Below are 15,558 nucleotides of genomic sequence, written 5' to 3'. Positions count from 1 at the left end.
AATCATAAAATTAGTAATGAAATGATTGAAATCTGAAAAATGTTTATTTAGTTCGTTAACGACACGAAAAGGGAAAACACATGAATATTTACATATGACATGTACTTGCCAGTGAATTTAAAGGGAATAGTTAATTTGTCTTTTTGAATTAAGAATTTCGTCTATATTTATTATTAAAATTTTGAAAAAAGTGATCTCTACACTGGATTTTAATTGAAGGCAATAGTTAATTTTTTTTCCTAATAATTTTAATTGGTTCTGCTGTCAGCAGGCTGCAGCTGAAAAGAAAACACGGGCTTCATAAACCGACACTGGTTCAGCCCAAAATGCACGATGAGGCCCAACATAGTTTTTTTTCTTCTTCTGGGAACTGGGAAAAGAAGAGAAGAAGAACAACAACAAGGCTTCTTCTTCAACATCGTGATCTCGTTCTGGTCAAATCGAAATCAAAGTGAGACTGACGCAGTTTCTGTTCATCCCATTTCAATAAGTTTTTATCTGCCTCCAACTTCAGAAGACAGAGAAGAGAGAGCGAACGGAAGATGGAGAGGGAAAGCGAGTTGGTTGGACTCTGCATAGAGGCAGCATGTGAGAGCAAAGAAAGCGTTGAAAAATGGCGGATGCAGAGGCGCAGTCTCGATCGCTTACCTTCTCCTGTCGCCGATGCTCTCCTCCGCCGGCTCATCGCCCGTCGTCTCCTCTACCCTTCCCTCCTCGAGTACACTCACTCTCTCTATCCCTCATTTTCAACACAATCATGTTCCATTCTCGTTTCTAATTTTTTCCTTCCTTGTTAGGGTTTTCAAACACAGCGCCGAAGAGGTTGACGTGAGGGACAACGGCTCCGTGGACGCGGAGTGGATGGCGTATTTGGGAGCTTTTCGTCACTTGCGCTACTTGAATCTCGCGGATTGTCATCGAATCACCACTTCAGCACTTTGGCCAATTACAGGTGTCGTATCTATCGTCATTCTTCTCACTTATTCTTGCTGTCACTTTTTACGAGATGGCTCAGTCGTGGTGCTTAATTGGTTTTAGGAATGAATACTCTTCAGGAGTTGGATCTGTCTAGGTGCTTCAAGGTTAACGATGCCGGGATTAGCCATCTTCTCTCCGTTCCTAATCTGGAGAAGTTGCGCATTTCAGAAACTGGCGTCACTGCCAAAGGAGTCAAGCTTCTTGCCTCTCTTGAAAACTTGTCTCTTCTCGACTTAGGTGGCTTGCCCGTAGATGACGTGTCGTTAACTTCGTTACAGGTATTGTGTTTTCCTCTTTGATGCTAGTGTATGCGATAATCAGCGCTGTACCAGTCAGTGATTTTTTACTCCATCAATATATGTTGAAATTATTGTTTCTTTTCTTTGTAATTGTATAATATTTATGGAATTTGTTATGCTGCTAGATGAACATGATAATTAGGCGCACTTCAAGAGTTGGATTTTGTTGGATGCTATAACTGTGAATTCTGACGCTACTGTTAATGAATCCTTTTATAACTAGTGAGACATTGTTTACTTCATCCTTGATTGTTATTTCTAAGATTATTTTTGTTTACACCGTTGGTCTTGTTCTGCTTCTAAATCAGTTAGAAAATCTTGCCAAAATCGTTATTTATTGCTTTCTATTGGTGCTGATTAGATATGGTTTTGTATTTAATTGGGGTTCAGTTTAGCCCTATTTTTCAATGATCTGGATTTGGGCTGTAATGGATTGCTGTAAGCAGCACTTTGTTGGATGTCAGCTTTTTTCCGAATCACTTGCTTGAATTCGCCATTAGACATTATTGTTTGTTTCAGTCGGGGATTCACTGTATTAGCTTTTTGGAATGTGCATGTGTTTATGCGTGTAAACACTTCTGTGTGTTTGCTTGATTTTGTGTTCTGTTCTCAAGTTGTAAAAATGGTCTTATAAATATGTGTATTTATTTTTTTATGACCTGTACCGTTTCGCTTCACCCTCCTCCTAGGTACTGAAAAGGCTACAATATATTGATCTTTGGGGTAGTAAAATATCAAATAAAGGTGCAGCTGTTCTCAATGTGTTCCCAAAGTTGACCTATCTAAATCTTGCTTGGACCAGTGTCACAAAATTGCCCACACTATCATCTCTTGAATGCCTGGACATGAGTAACTGTACTATTGATTCTATACTTGAAGATGATAAATCTCCTTTGGCAAAGCTTATTTTCTCTGGGGCTACATTCCTGAATGAATCTGGAGTCTTCTCGTATGCAAATACAAATCTGGTATCCTTTTTGGATGTAGCCCATACCAGCCTGCATGAATTCTTCTTCTTAAGTAAAATGAAAGTAATAGAACACCTCAATCTCAGCTCATGCATGATGGGGGACGATTCAGTTGAAATGGTTGCATGTGTTGGTGCTAACTTGAAAAGTCTGAATCTAAGTGGTACCAGGGTTAGTTCTGCTGGATTAGGGATTTTAGCTGGACATGTTCCCAACCTTGAAATTCTATCATTATCTCAGACACCATTGGATGACACTGGCATCTCATTTATCAGTATGATGCCTTCATTAAAGGATGTTGACCTGAGCAATACATACATTAAAGGTATTTGATCAGTTGACATAGTTCTTTCTAATATGATTTATAAATTTGTGTGCATTACCTGTGGTGGCAGATATAGGCTGTACTCTGGTTAAATCCTACCATTTTTGCAGCCTATTGATTGATCCCTTTTACTTTACCATTGGGCTGCTGCTTACCAGGAACTTCTTTGCAAGACTAACATGTGTTTGTTAATTTATTTGTCGTCCATTTCCTTTACTTCTTTTTTGGGAAGCACAAAAAGATGCGTGCTTGCAGTATGTTTTGGATTAACATTTATTTAATTTCTGATCTTGATGTTGATTTGAAACCCTACTAAGAGTAAATCGTATATTATGCCAGATATTCAACATCTCCTGTTTGGTTTCATCAACATGTGTAGGACAACTCAGTTTCCAATATTTTGTCTTAATCAAGTTACGTTGTAGAATAATGTGTCTTTTGTTGGTGCACTGCACACTAGATTTAAATAGCTATTTTCTATCCTAGAAATCAAGGGTTGATATTATTAAGGAGCCACTTGTTTGAGAAAATGTTATTGCTTTCAATTTTAATCACAAAAAGGCCATTTGTTTGAGAAAATGTCCTAGAAATTGTATCTTTAATTACTTTGTTTTCATTTTACTTACTATTTTCGAAAGTTTGTAAAGGAAACAGTGTAAACAAAAAACCAATAAAGGTTTTTCACAAATTTCTATACAAACCTTTGAAAGCAGGTTACAAGTTGAAAATACGGTTCCCTTTTCATAATTAAAAGTGAAATAGAAAAACATTTTTTAAACCAAATGCTCCCTAATAAGCTACAACTATAGCAACGAGATGCATTTCTTATAAAGAAAATTAGGTGGTTGACTTATGCTGAATGATTTTACACTATATTCTAATTCAAATGTCATACTGAGATTGGAATATTTATTGGACTGTAAATGTGGGGTTTGGTAGTGGTAAAGCTTTGGGCAAAAATGGCTATTGGGATAAAACCTCCCTTGTAATTTGCTAGTATTACTCCCCGGGACCCTTTGGAGGATGAGGGCCATCGAGTCCAGCCCAAGACTGTATGTCCCAGCACGATTCACTTATTCCATGAGGCAAGTCAATGGTGCAATTGGAATAGCTTCTCATTATTTCCTAGGTTTTTAGTTGTGGAGGGAAAATGTCGGGAGATGTGTGGTTATTTGTTACATTCACAGCATGTGAAGTGGATGAGGCTCGCATGCTATTTTGGCCTTTCCTTAGGCCTGAGAGGGTGTATCTTCAAGGAAGAGGAGCGCCACTCTGTTATCGTTTTTAACCAGTTTTATTACTTACACATAATTTCAACACGAAAAATCCCTCTGTTATATTGTAGTAAGTGAACCTAAACGGTATTTTTAAGGCCTTTTTGGTTTGAGGAAACCTTTTCTATTTTCACATATAACTACCAAAATGTGACTTTGTTCTCCGTATATTTCTGGTTTTTAGAGATTGTTAAAATAAACAGTGAAAATAAACTATCATTTTCATAACTTACTAACAAATATTTTAAAAGGAAATAGAATGAAACTGATTTGACATTTTTGTAATTGTTTGTGCAAAGACAACTGAAAAAAAAAATTCTTAAACTGAAATTGCCCTTAATTTCTCGGATAGAAAATGTCCTCAATTTGCTATCTTTGCTAGTGCCTTGAATAATTGTTCACTTTGTTTCCAAGGGTTCACTTTTACTTCTTATTAAGCATTCAGTTAATGCTATAGTGGATCATTTCGATATAGCAAATTGTGATTTTCTTGTCTATTTGTCTATTTTACTGTTCGAACTGTCTACATTTTGTTTGTATTATTGCATCTCTCATATCATTTATATCTCCATTTTCTGCTTCTGGTTTAAAAATTGTCTTTTGGGCTTACCTTCTGTATTTGCGACTAGGTTTTCTACACCCAGGAAAGATTGATGTGGACTCCCCACTCTCACTGATGGCTTTGCAAAATCTTAAATTAGAAAGGTTGAATTTGGAGCATACGCAAGTTAGGGATGAAGCTTTATACCCCTTGTCAAGCTTCTTAGAGCTGAGATATTTATCACTTAAAAGTGCTTCTCTTGCAGACGTCTCGCTTTACTATTTATCGTCAATTCCAAAATTGACAAATCTTAGTGTTTGTGATGCGGTATTGACAAATTATGGGATTGATATATTTAAGGCTCCTGAAACTCTGAAACTGCTGGACCTCAGAGGTTGTTGGCTCTTAACAGAAGACATTATCTTGTCATTCTGTAGACGTCATCCACAAGTTGAAGTCATACATGAACTTGGTACAGTATATCCTTTTAATAAAAATGGTCCTCATCATTCCTCTCCATCTCGATCAACTTCTAGGACTTTGCAAATGGCTAAGAAGAAAGATCAAGCTCCGGTATTACCGTATCTTGCAGGTAATTTCTATTTACCTTCTAATCTTTAAGTTTCTAGCTTTATATGACTATCTAATTGATTTGTTTTCATTTATTTTTTACTTAGATCAAAGATTAAAGTATAGCAGGGATGAGTTACTTGCATTGCAGTTTGCGTCCTTGCCTCCTGCATCTAGTAGTGAGAGTAGCAATTCAACATTTGAGAAACAATTGGACTGAATGGTGAAATCTCCCTTTATATAATTGTTTGCACTGATGGCATTGGTAATTTGTGTTCATTTTCTTGTTTTTCTTAGTCGTAGCCAATTTTATAATATTACTTGCTTTGCTTTTATTTTAAATTATGATATCCTCCTCCTATTTATGCTGGGTATGCGCATTTCTGTTGCTTTGCAGGCGAGGGTATGTGATATGAACAGAGAGGATTAATAGCCCGAGTCCGATGTAGTTCATTTGTTCATAATTCGAATGCACATGGTCAAAGAAGAATCATGTTTCTGTTAGAGAAATCGAATGTGATGGTGAGCCTTGGTTCCAACTTACCATGGCTTACATGTAGATATGCAACGTGGATTAAGAAAGGTTTAGTGATATTATTGTGTGTTTTGGCTGACACGTGCCTTTTGTATTGGGGTGCAGAGTGGACACGTGGGATGTTGGGAAGGATTGCTTCTACTTAGTAGTTTCTGCAGGCTCCCAAGTATAGAAGATTGCAGTCATCAGGATGGTGTTGCTTCAGACAAATCGTTAACTACGCACTAGATCACTCCATGACACTTTGTGATGGTTTGTACTAATTATGATAAATCTGAAGGGTGGACAATTTCAAGGTGTCTTGCTCGTGTTTTTATTTGATTTCTCATATAAATATGTAGAAGCAGCCTGTTCCCTCGGTGTCTATTGTTCCTATATAGGGTACTCGGGTAGGAGAAGTACTACACTGTGGGAGTTAGTTGTATGAGAAGGAACACTATATACAGAAATTGGCACTTAAGTTTGTGTTTTCATCGTACTCAGCCAATCACAATTCACAGTTATTCGTAAAATTCTATGCTTTTATTAAGCAATCAGATCGAGGACAGGCTGGAATGGCAGCTAATTGAGGAAGGGATCAAACGATGCCATTGTAAGTTATGCTAACTATATCATTTTCAATAACTCAATCGCCTTTTTTATTGAATGTAATTTTTATTATTTTACTGTATAGTTAAAATTACATATTATCATGATTGTGTTAAAATTTTGTAGAAATGAATAACAATAAGATGGTAATCAAAATTGTAAATATTTGTGTGCGTGTTAATTTTGACAGATGTAAATAGCGTCTTAAATAATTTTATATTGATATAATGTTTTAAGCATGATCTAGATAGGAACAATCTAATTGAGTTTTAAGAATAGAATATCTAGTTAAAAGTTATTATTCTATTGACAGAAAGGTAAAAGCAAGTCTTTTTTGCCAATCCTTCTGATGGAGTTATTTAGCAATGAAGTGGAATGTATGTATTTCTAGAATCAACAAATACCCTTCTCGTGGTAGTCCAGTTCTATTTTTTTTGTTTTTAGTCTTTAACGATACTTCTTTTTGCCGTAGCACTTGTGGATCGATATTACATCAACAAAAGAATCAATTGAATCTAATGGAATTTATAGACATCAAGTAGAAGTTTTCACGAAAATAGGAAACACAAGTTCAGGCGACTAAACCATCTATATTTACAGCAGAGGAGACTTCTACTTTTTAACATTTGATGAAAATTTTAATTCAGAAACAGTTGTAGCTAGATTTACTAGTTTCTTATATATTCAATGGATAATTAAATTGCCAGTTCTAATGTTTTTATATATAATTTTTATACACTATGAACCCTAAAATTGGATGTTATTAGTATCAAGCACAAATGAACAATCTGCCCAGAAGAACAAGATAATATGCACAAATAGACACAAATCAACAAGATAAAGAAAGCCATAATTCTTAGAGGAATTGATCAGTGGATAACAATGCACAAAAGTCAACGTAAACTGTAACGAGTAGTCTGTTGATTCCTGCAACTACGGAAAACGATTTCGAAAAGTTTTTTATAGGGTGGAGGGAGAAATTTGATGGGTGTAAGAAGCAATGGGCTAACAAGTATTGACCTAAAGGTTAACAATTTTGGGCTAATTGATTGGGCTGATGTAGGCCCAACAATCTCTAAATAAATATTGTAAAAAACTACAAATCAAATAAAATATTACAAGAGAAATTCATAGTCTACTATTAGGCTAATATGAAACCATTGTCAACTACACAAAATGTCTGTTTGTTCCTTGACGCCAAAAGATTATGAACACAATTTAACTCAATTGTATACTTATATATTATTGGTCGACTTAATAATACGTTAAATAATTTTTTTACGTTTTAAATAAAACATATATAGTTTATTTTTTTAGTGTAAATAATGTAGAAATTTATAACATTAAATACTATGTCCAATCAACTGAAGTAGATTCCACTCCTTCAACTATATATGTACTTTAACAATTTATTTAAACAAAATAAGATACTTCTTCCACACCAAATCTTCTAGGTATTAAAATATGGTCCTGCTAAGTAGTGATAAGTACATTGTTTAAAAATAATTAATAAATATTAAGTTTTACATAAGTTTATAATTAAATATGATACTAAATAAATTCTGATTTAAGTAATTATTAATGTAGTTTTATTTTATTTAAAGAAAAAAAATGTTCATAAATGTTATACAGCTGTAATTGATAATTTATTTTTGATACATATAAAAACTGTTAAAAAATAATTAAATAATCAAATAATTTTAATGACGATTTCCTTTCGTTTGTCTTTCATTTTTAAATGTTGCTAAAGACTTAAATTAATGGAGAAAACTTTCATATTTTAAGCTTCTCATTTTAAATTTTTACCAAAAATCAATTTCAAATTACAGAAAGATATTTTTGTTTGCTTCGTGGTATAAAAACATTTTATATCTATTGGTGAAAGAAAAAATTAATAAATCTAATATATTAACTTTTTAATTATGATTCAATCATTAAATTTAGCTTTTGTATTGAGTATAATAAATGTAACTAATGATTTATTAATTTATTCATATTCATTACATGTAATTTTTTGTAATTTGTGAATACGTCTTATTTTAAATTTATATAAGATGTCACTTGAATATAATTTAAATTGCAATAATAAAATATGACAAAACTCATTCATATCATTGATGCTAAAAATCATACTATTAAATTAGATATAACGTTCGCACTAGAAGTTGATCAGCGTGACATAAGTTCAGAATGGATAATTAAAATCAACGGGTTTTTTTTTAATATATAATTAAAACATGCTCAATATTGTATGATAGGGAATATGGAAAATTTTCATATTGAAAAAATCTAGTTGATATTGTATTAGAGAAGCAATAACTATTATTCATGGTTAACATGAATAATTTAACAATTTCAAATATAAATTTATCTATCTAAACATATTTTTCCAGCTTATGATTTGAGCAGCTATCCATGCATATTATTTGCAATCTATATGAATAATAATCTACACAACCACGAAAAGGGAAAGCAAGTGCAATCACATGAATAAACTAAATTGTCTTCGTCTCGTTGGCTCCAAAAGCATATCTCAAGCATTGGATTTGTTGCTTTCGTTCAGTGTTTTATACATGTCGTCAATGGTATTCTGTGCACAGAAATATTGTAGTCAATACTAAAACAAAAACCTAAATGCATTAGTTCTGAGATTAAATTCCTGTATAACAAAGTAAGGAGAAAAGAAAACCATCATGCATTCCATTTGAAGTTCTATGATACTGAATAAATCCATGAGAATTTGTACCTGATAGTATTTAAGCAGTTCTGGTCTTTTCTTCTTAAATGTCGGAGTCATAAGGCCACGTTCCATGTCAAATGGAACTGGGTCAAGATGAACTGCTTTAATAAACTCAAAACCTTTTAACTGACAAAAACAAATAATATCAGCTTCGTATAATGCTTCAACAAATGTATGTACCAATAAACACACAGAGAATAAAGTAGAATCAAAATTTATTCGTACTTAAAAATATATATTGTATAATATAAAGAATAGAGAAATGTTAATAGACCTTCTTTTCTTTTGCAAGCTTGACGAGCTCTCCAATTACGTAAGTTTTTGTTCTCGAATCTTCACAGACAGAATCAAAGTCTGCAGTTATATGATTTTCTTCTGCCCATTTTTCAATTGCTTGCTTGTTGGGGTTAACAATAGCAACTAAGTATGACTCAAAACTATTTCCATAAATCCATATCTGAAATAAAGCCGCAAAAAGAATTAACATCTATATGATTCTATATGCATGGAATGAAAAGAAACTTAAATTAAAACTTCTATTTATATATTTACACTAAACTAAACATTTTAATATCATTCACAAATCCATATGCTACAACAAAACAACATTTTTCAAGACTTTTTTGGGAAAATAGTTTAACAAAAAGATAAGTTTTCAGAGGACATACAGAATCAACGACAGAAGCTTGAACATAAATGTTCTCCAGATGTTCAACAGCAACATATTCTCCTTGTGAAAGCTTGAATATATTTTTTTTCCTATCAATAATTTTCATGGCTCCATTTGGTTGCCACTCCCCAATGTCACCTGTTTAGATAGATCATTCATGAATAAAATGTGGCCATGCAACTCATATAGTAGCAAAGATTGATTATCTGAAACAGGGACAAATGAACCTGTGTGGAACCAGCCATTGGTCATGACCTCTTTGGTTAGGTCTTCACGTTTGTAGTACCCTTTGAACACTGTACTTCCCCTCACACATATTTCTCCTCTTGGTGGGTCTCCAAGTGCATCGTATCCCATTTCAGGAATAGATTCTAGGCACACATCCACAAATGGTACAGGAGGCCCCACTGTGCCAAGCATGTCCTTTTCGTTTGGTAATGACACAAAGGTTCCCGCACAGGTTTCAGTTAGACCTATTTTAATTTCAGCAGAAACGCATTAATAAGTCCATGCTCTCACAACACATGCAGTCATGCAAACAGAAGATTAAATGCATCAATACTTGACATACATATTTATACCACAAAATTCATATCAACACATGCACAAAATTGGAGTGGCAAGAGATCAGAGTAACTTTCACAGCATTTATTCATAAATTTGTCTACATTTGAATAAACATGTTTTTTTCTTAAGTTATAAGTGTTGTGAATAAGTGGGTATTACAAAAGTCACGGTAGTAGAAAATTACCTTAGATCACATACTCTCAAGAGGTTTATATATCAATACAATGCTTACACTTCCAAAAATAGGTAACAAAAACGATGGGTCTTGTACTCATGAAGTTGTGGACCTTATTTAATAAGATGGTCTCTTTTACCTTGATTGAAGTTAACCTATACTATTGAATTTGATCCTCAATTGCAAGTTAGTTTATTCTTTTACATTATGTACAATGTTCTTTACTATATGATTGGTGCATGTTGCAATTGATAATTCCACTTGGAGAAGTTTTGACTCTAGATTTGAGGACTAGATAATGTTTGCTCCATTTTTGACTCTAGATTTTAGGACTGGACAATGTTTGCTGCATTGATTATTACATTTTATTTTCCATTTGTTGATTAAAGAGGATCTTTATTCCTCCAATTTCCATGAATGTTTTATCCTCTTCATCCAAATGAACTTTTTACTTTGTAAAAAATATTCAGAAAAATATAGTATGTCACGAACAAGATTAATTGAAATTAAATAAAAGCATACCATATCCTTGTAGGATATGAGCACAAGTCACCACCCGCAGATAACCTTCCACATGTTTGGATAGAGGTGCTGCTCCAGACAAAATAATACGTACCCTTCCCCCTAAACCTTGCTTTACCTGATCAAGTTACAAAAATATACTATATTAGTCAGCAATTTGGTTGCACTTGTTGTTCATAACAAAGGAGTGTGGAATTAAACTTAATATTGTTGCATCACCTTATTAAATACAATTTTGTCAAATAGTGGAGATGCTTCCTCGTGATTTCGCCCTTTACCTAAGCTATGCAACTTGCTACAAAAACAAAAAAGATTATTACCATAATCTTATAATTTATGGCAAGTGATCACAGTAATTTTTATATTCAACCTAATGAAAATCCAAATGAGCTTTTCTGTGTGAAATGATTTAGGATAGGAACAGTCGAACATCTCATGTTTTGTGCAAGATAGCAGTGACATATAAAAAACATAGTTACTTACTATGAGTAGGCGAAATTGAACACTGTCTGTTTCATGAAGCCCCCTGTAGAAATCTTCTGATTCAAACCTGTTTATCAAATTGAGGATAGGAAATACTGTTCAAAAAGATTAATAACAGGAGAAAAAGGAATTAACGAAAAAGACTACTCCAATAACTAACAAATAATTTAGAAAGTATGTCATTCCTGAATTCTACAACACATGATTTTAGAAGGATCACTAAATTGTCAACAACGGGAAAAACTTACCATTGTATACTCTGTCAAGTACACGGGGAACTGCAACGAAAATGGTTGGCTTTAGCTCCCCAATGTCTTCTAGTAACAATTTGACATCCTGCAATCATTGCACAAATCGTGTTTACATATCAAAGGCAAAGTTTGACTTTTCTCAGCATAAAGTTAAATCTAAAGCTCAACAATCATATCAAGCCTTCATTCAGTGATGAAATATTTGACATATACTCACTCCACGCCAGAAACCTATTGAGGCACCATGCATTATCATTGCCTCCTCAATGACCCTATCAAAGATATGTGCAAGAGGAAGGTATGATAGGTATACATCTTTGTCACTCAACTGCAAGCAGGAAAATGGATGACAGTTAGGAAGGACAAAGAAAGGATACATAAAAATATTGATTATCCTTTTAAACGAATACATTTTTAAAGAACTCATTAAAAGGCCAACACTAGCTTACTTTCTCATTGCAGCTCATCAGAACTTTGTCAATCCCAGCTAAAAGTGTGATAATGCTTTCATTGGTTATCAATACACCCTTAGGGTCACCAGTAGTTCCGCTGGTATACATTATTGTACATACATCACTTTTCTTTTTCTCAGGAAGATCAAAAGTCTGATCATGACCCTGCTCTAGACATCAAAAATTTGCATGAGGATTGAGAAAAACAACCACTAAATATTCTTTCGCCTATGCACCTACATTTTTTGAACTGGATTTTACATTTACAAGAAAATATTCCTTTTTTTATCATTCAAAATAATGACAGACACAGGAATATAATACTTTTTACTGTGTTTTCAGAGTAATTCCAGATACTCCTTCTATAACTACTTGGCAGTATCTGCAATCACTCTTGCATGCTATTTTCAATGAAATTTTACAGCTAAATAGTAAGAGAAAGATTAACTATTAGTCAAATGAATAACGCACCACTTTCAAAAAGTCTTCCCATGAATACATGGTCAATCCAAACTGTTCAACTTGTTGCCTTTGTTCAGGGGTAACATCTCCAAAACTCACAAGTGCTACAAATTAATAAATAAAGGTAATCATTTCTTTCCAAATATGTCAATATTTTAAGAATGAAAGTAGACAATAAAAAAAACACACTCTTGACATAGTTTGCTGCGTTTGGAAATGTCTTCAACAGCTGAAAAGTTTCAACAACAAATATAAATTAGGCTGGCTAGTAATAGAAATTTTTATTAGAGAATTCTTAATCCCTCGTAGCAATACTATAATATATGATTTGAATAGGCATAAACCTCGGGTATCTTCTTTTCTTCAACAAAAGCAATTGAGACCTCTGCATGGCTTATAATAAATTCCACAGCCCCAGACCCTAATAAGTCATACATGTGTATCAAACGTCAAAACCCATTACAATTACCATTTGAAAACTTCTAGATGATGGCAAATGTTCATGGTTAAAGAATCTATGGATATGGATTATTGATGTGTGTTCTATGATCAATGGGACATTCGAGTTTTGAATATAAACACTTCACCCCTAAAGGGCTTTCGTGTGAATAGTTGTGGATGCAAACAGCCACTCATGTTCCTCCACCCAATAGTTAGATTGTTTAGATGATTTGTCTTTGACAGTATTAAATCTTGTGTAATACTAAAACAAATTTCAGTAACCGGATGAGTCAATGCATCATCATTGTGAAGAAACATGATAAAGAAGCCTTGCACATACCCAAGGTATCATATAAAGGAACACAGAAAAGTCCATGAGCATTGCAGGCCTGCAATAATGTTGCAATGTGTCAGAAAATATTTCAAAGATATAAGCTAGTTTAGCAGCACTATAAACGGCATCTCGTAATTCAGAACACTAAATATAATAAACAGGAGTCATTGTTCAACAGAAGAAAGTCGTGTTTCAATAAAGAAAAAATTGGCTTGTTCTCCTTCATATTCAAAATCATAATAAACCAACTACAGTAATCATATCAACAATACAATAAAAAGTATTCGATGAAGAAAACAAACAAAGATCAAAGTACAAATTCAATAGAAATCTCTCCATAAAAGTATTAGTAGAAAGAGAAATTTTTAAAGAGAAAACACAACATAGAAGTAATGAAAGTCAAAATAAATTGTACCTGCATGCTCATAATCCATTTTGGGCTATTGGCACCATATATACCACATTTTACTCCCTGAAAATAGGCATTGTATAAAGGTATTCAGCTGAGTAAAAAAATAAAATATTGAAAGACTTCATGACCAAGTTATTAAAGACATAAAAGTTGTGAGAATCCAAAATATTGGAGTAAAGCATTAAAACACTAAAACAAGTTATAAAGAAAAACATGTGTTACTCACCTCCCCATAACCACAAGCACGAATGGAATTTCCAACCTTGACCACCATGTCGTACACCTCTTGGTAAGTTTGCCACTTGTACTTGCCAGGCTACAAAAGAGTGTGACAGAAGTGATAACACATTTTCACACTGACAAAAACAATAACAATGACAAAATTAACCAGAAAGACAGAGTTTACCTTCCCATCCACAATTTCACGAACACCAAGCATTGCCTTCGTAGGATATTTCTCCACCGACATCCTATACAAACACAAACAATTAAAAAATAAAAAAATAATCTCTCACTAAATGTAAATCTCATCCCCTCCAACCAAAGTTGTATAAATAAGATAAACTTCTCTATTCACCAATTGCTGCAGAAAAAAAACAAATATATATATATATATATATATATATATATATATATATATATATATATATATATATATATATATATAAAATAGTACTGTAAAGATATTTACGCAGTGAATACATTAAAAATCAAACTAAATATAACTATTACAAAACCGAAAGATTTATTATATATTGAAGCATATAGGGAGTTGATTGTCATGGTTGTTGGTTTTTTGTTGTAATGAATATCCTCCTCCAAATGTGACTTAAACACTAATGTGACACATTGCTAGAAGGGACTAGTCTTTTTCACAAGATTCAAATCCGAACTGGTATATATAAATGTATGTTACATTATGCATAATTAAGGTGAAATAATAACAATAACTAATTATGATTATGGACATTGTGCTTCAAAAAAAAAAAAAAGTTGCAATGGGATTTGTGTATACCTAAAAATATCCCAGCATGTGTCGAGACCTTGTATGGGAGGAGGAGTTGGATCATTGCAGAAAACGCTACGGTAGACAGGACCCATTGATGGCCTTTCTTCTGTGCCCTCTTTCGCTTTCTCCACTTCTACGATTAACGTTTTTTCTGCCATCCCTCAATCAACAAAGAGATGGTCTCTTCTCTCTTTTCCTTTCTCTTTTCTCTTTTCTCTTTTCTCTTTTCTCTCGATGCCTTCTCAATTTCTAACCTTAATTCAAATCTATTATTGGTCATTCATTTCAGATCACTACACACTTTTTTCTCCGTTACCAAGCTAGTTAGTTACTCATTGCCGTCTATTTTTTCTATTTTCTTTTATTTCTCAATTTCGACATAAATTGCAGAAAGAAAATCATTTCAATGTGTAAGAAATTTTACAGAGTAAAATATAATGAATTGTTTACGATATTATGTAGAAATAACTTTTACCTTTGGAGGTTCTTTGGAGGTGTTCGGTGATTTTTTTTTTAAATAATCTAGAATATTTTAATTATCTAAGGAGTCCTTTTAATAACAAAAATATAAGTTATGAAGTTAACTATACAGTAATTAATTTTATGTATATGAATTAATCTAAATAGAGAGAGAAGTCATAAATAAAAAATATACACCAAAATCATTATCAGTAAACATGATTTTAGTTCAAAACTTTTATTCAACAACAATTACACTAAAGTCTTTAGTTGTACGATTTTAGTGTTTTTGAATTTAGAAGAAATCAAAACTTTTAGTCAACTTTATTGTATTTTTTCTAAAGTCATATGTTATTTGCATGATAACTTCGTTTAAACATAATTAATTAAATTAAAGTCACTATTTAGGCTCACAATTTTAATATTTTCATTAAAATCTTTGTCTTTTCATGACTTAAGCTTTAAAAGTCAGAAATTGTTCATTTNTATAATATTTAATATGA

At 32.9% G+C, this 15,558-nt stretch overlaps 2 protein-coding genes across 2 annotated transcripts; one reads left to right on the top strand and one right to left on the bottom strand.

Moving 5' to 3' along the window:
- Positions 1 to 316: 316 nt before the first annotated feature.
- Positions 317 to 5,961, top strand: LOC148205427 (uncharacterized). The gene is made up of 8 exons (XM_088103210.1): positions 317 to 718; positions 798 to 952; positions 1,039 to 1,256; positions 1,967 to 2,570; positions 4,474 to 4,977; positions 5,063 to 5,220; positions 5,353 to 5,477; positions 5,596 to 5,961. Exons 1-6 carry the CDS (start codon positions 543 to 545, stop codon positions 5,173 to 5,175), a joined length of 1,770 nt encoding a protein of 589 aa, XP_087959336.1. The 5' UTR covers positions 317 to 542; the 3' UTR covers positions 5,176 to 5,220; positions 5,353 to 5,477; positions 5,596 to 5,961.
- Positions 5,962 to 8,349: 2,388 nt separating this feature from the next.
- Positions 8,350 to 14,917, bottom strand: LOC148205426 (long chain acyl-CoA synthetase 4-like). Its single transcript, XM_088103209.1, has 19 exons — positions 14,603 to 14,917; positions 13,994 to 14,057; positions 13,814 to 13,903; positions 13,591 to 13,647; positions 13,182 to 13,230; positions 12,745 to 12,821; positions 12,590 to 12,629; positions 12,410 to 12,504; positions 11,936 to 12,103; positions 11,704 to 11,814; positions 11,484 to 11,571; positions 11,236 to 11,302; positions 10,972 to 11,047; positions 10,753 to 10,870; positions 9,716 to 9,961; positions 9,487 to 9,626; positions 9,093 to 9,275; positions 8,825 to 8,944; positions 8,350 to 8,668 (listed from the first exon to the last, which is right to left on the bottom strand). Exons 1-19 carry the CDS (start codon positions 14,752 to 14,754, stop codon positions 8,612 to 8,614), a joined length of 1,998 nt encoding a protein of 665 aa, XP_087959335.1. The 5' UTR covers positions 14,755 to 14,917; the 3' UTR covers positions 8,350 to 8,611.
- Between the last annotated feature and the right edge of the window lie 641 nt (positions 14,918 to 15,558).

This window comes from Vigna umbellata, chromosome 1 (genome assembly GCF_029865625.1).
Source record: "Vigna umbellata cultivar VRB3 chromosome 1, Vumbellata_1.0, whole genome shotgun sequence".
Classification (NCBI taxonomy): domain Eukaryota; kingdom Viridiplantae; phylum Streptophyta; class Magnoliopsida; order Fabales; family Fabaceae; genus Vigna; species Vigna umbellata.
This window is presented reverse-complemented; position numbering and strand designations above follow the sequence as displayed.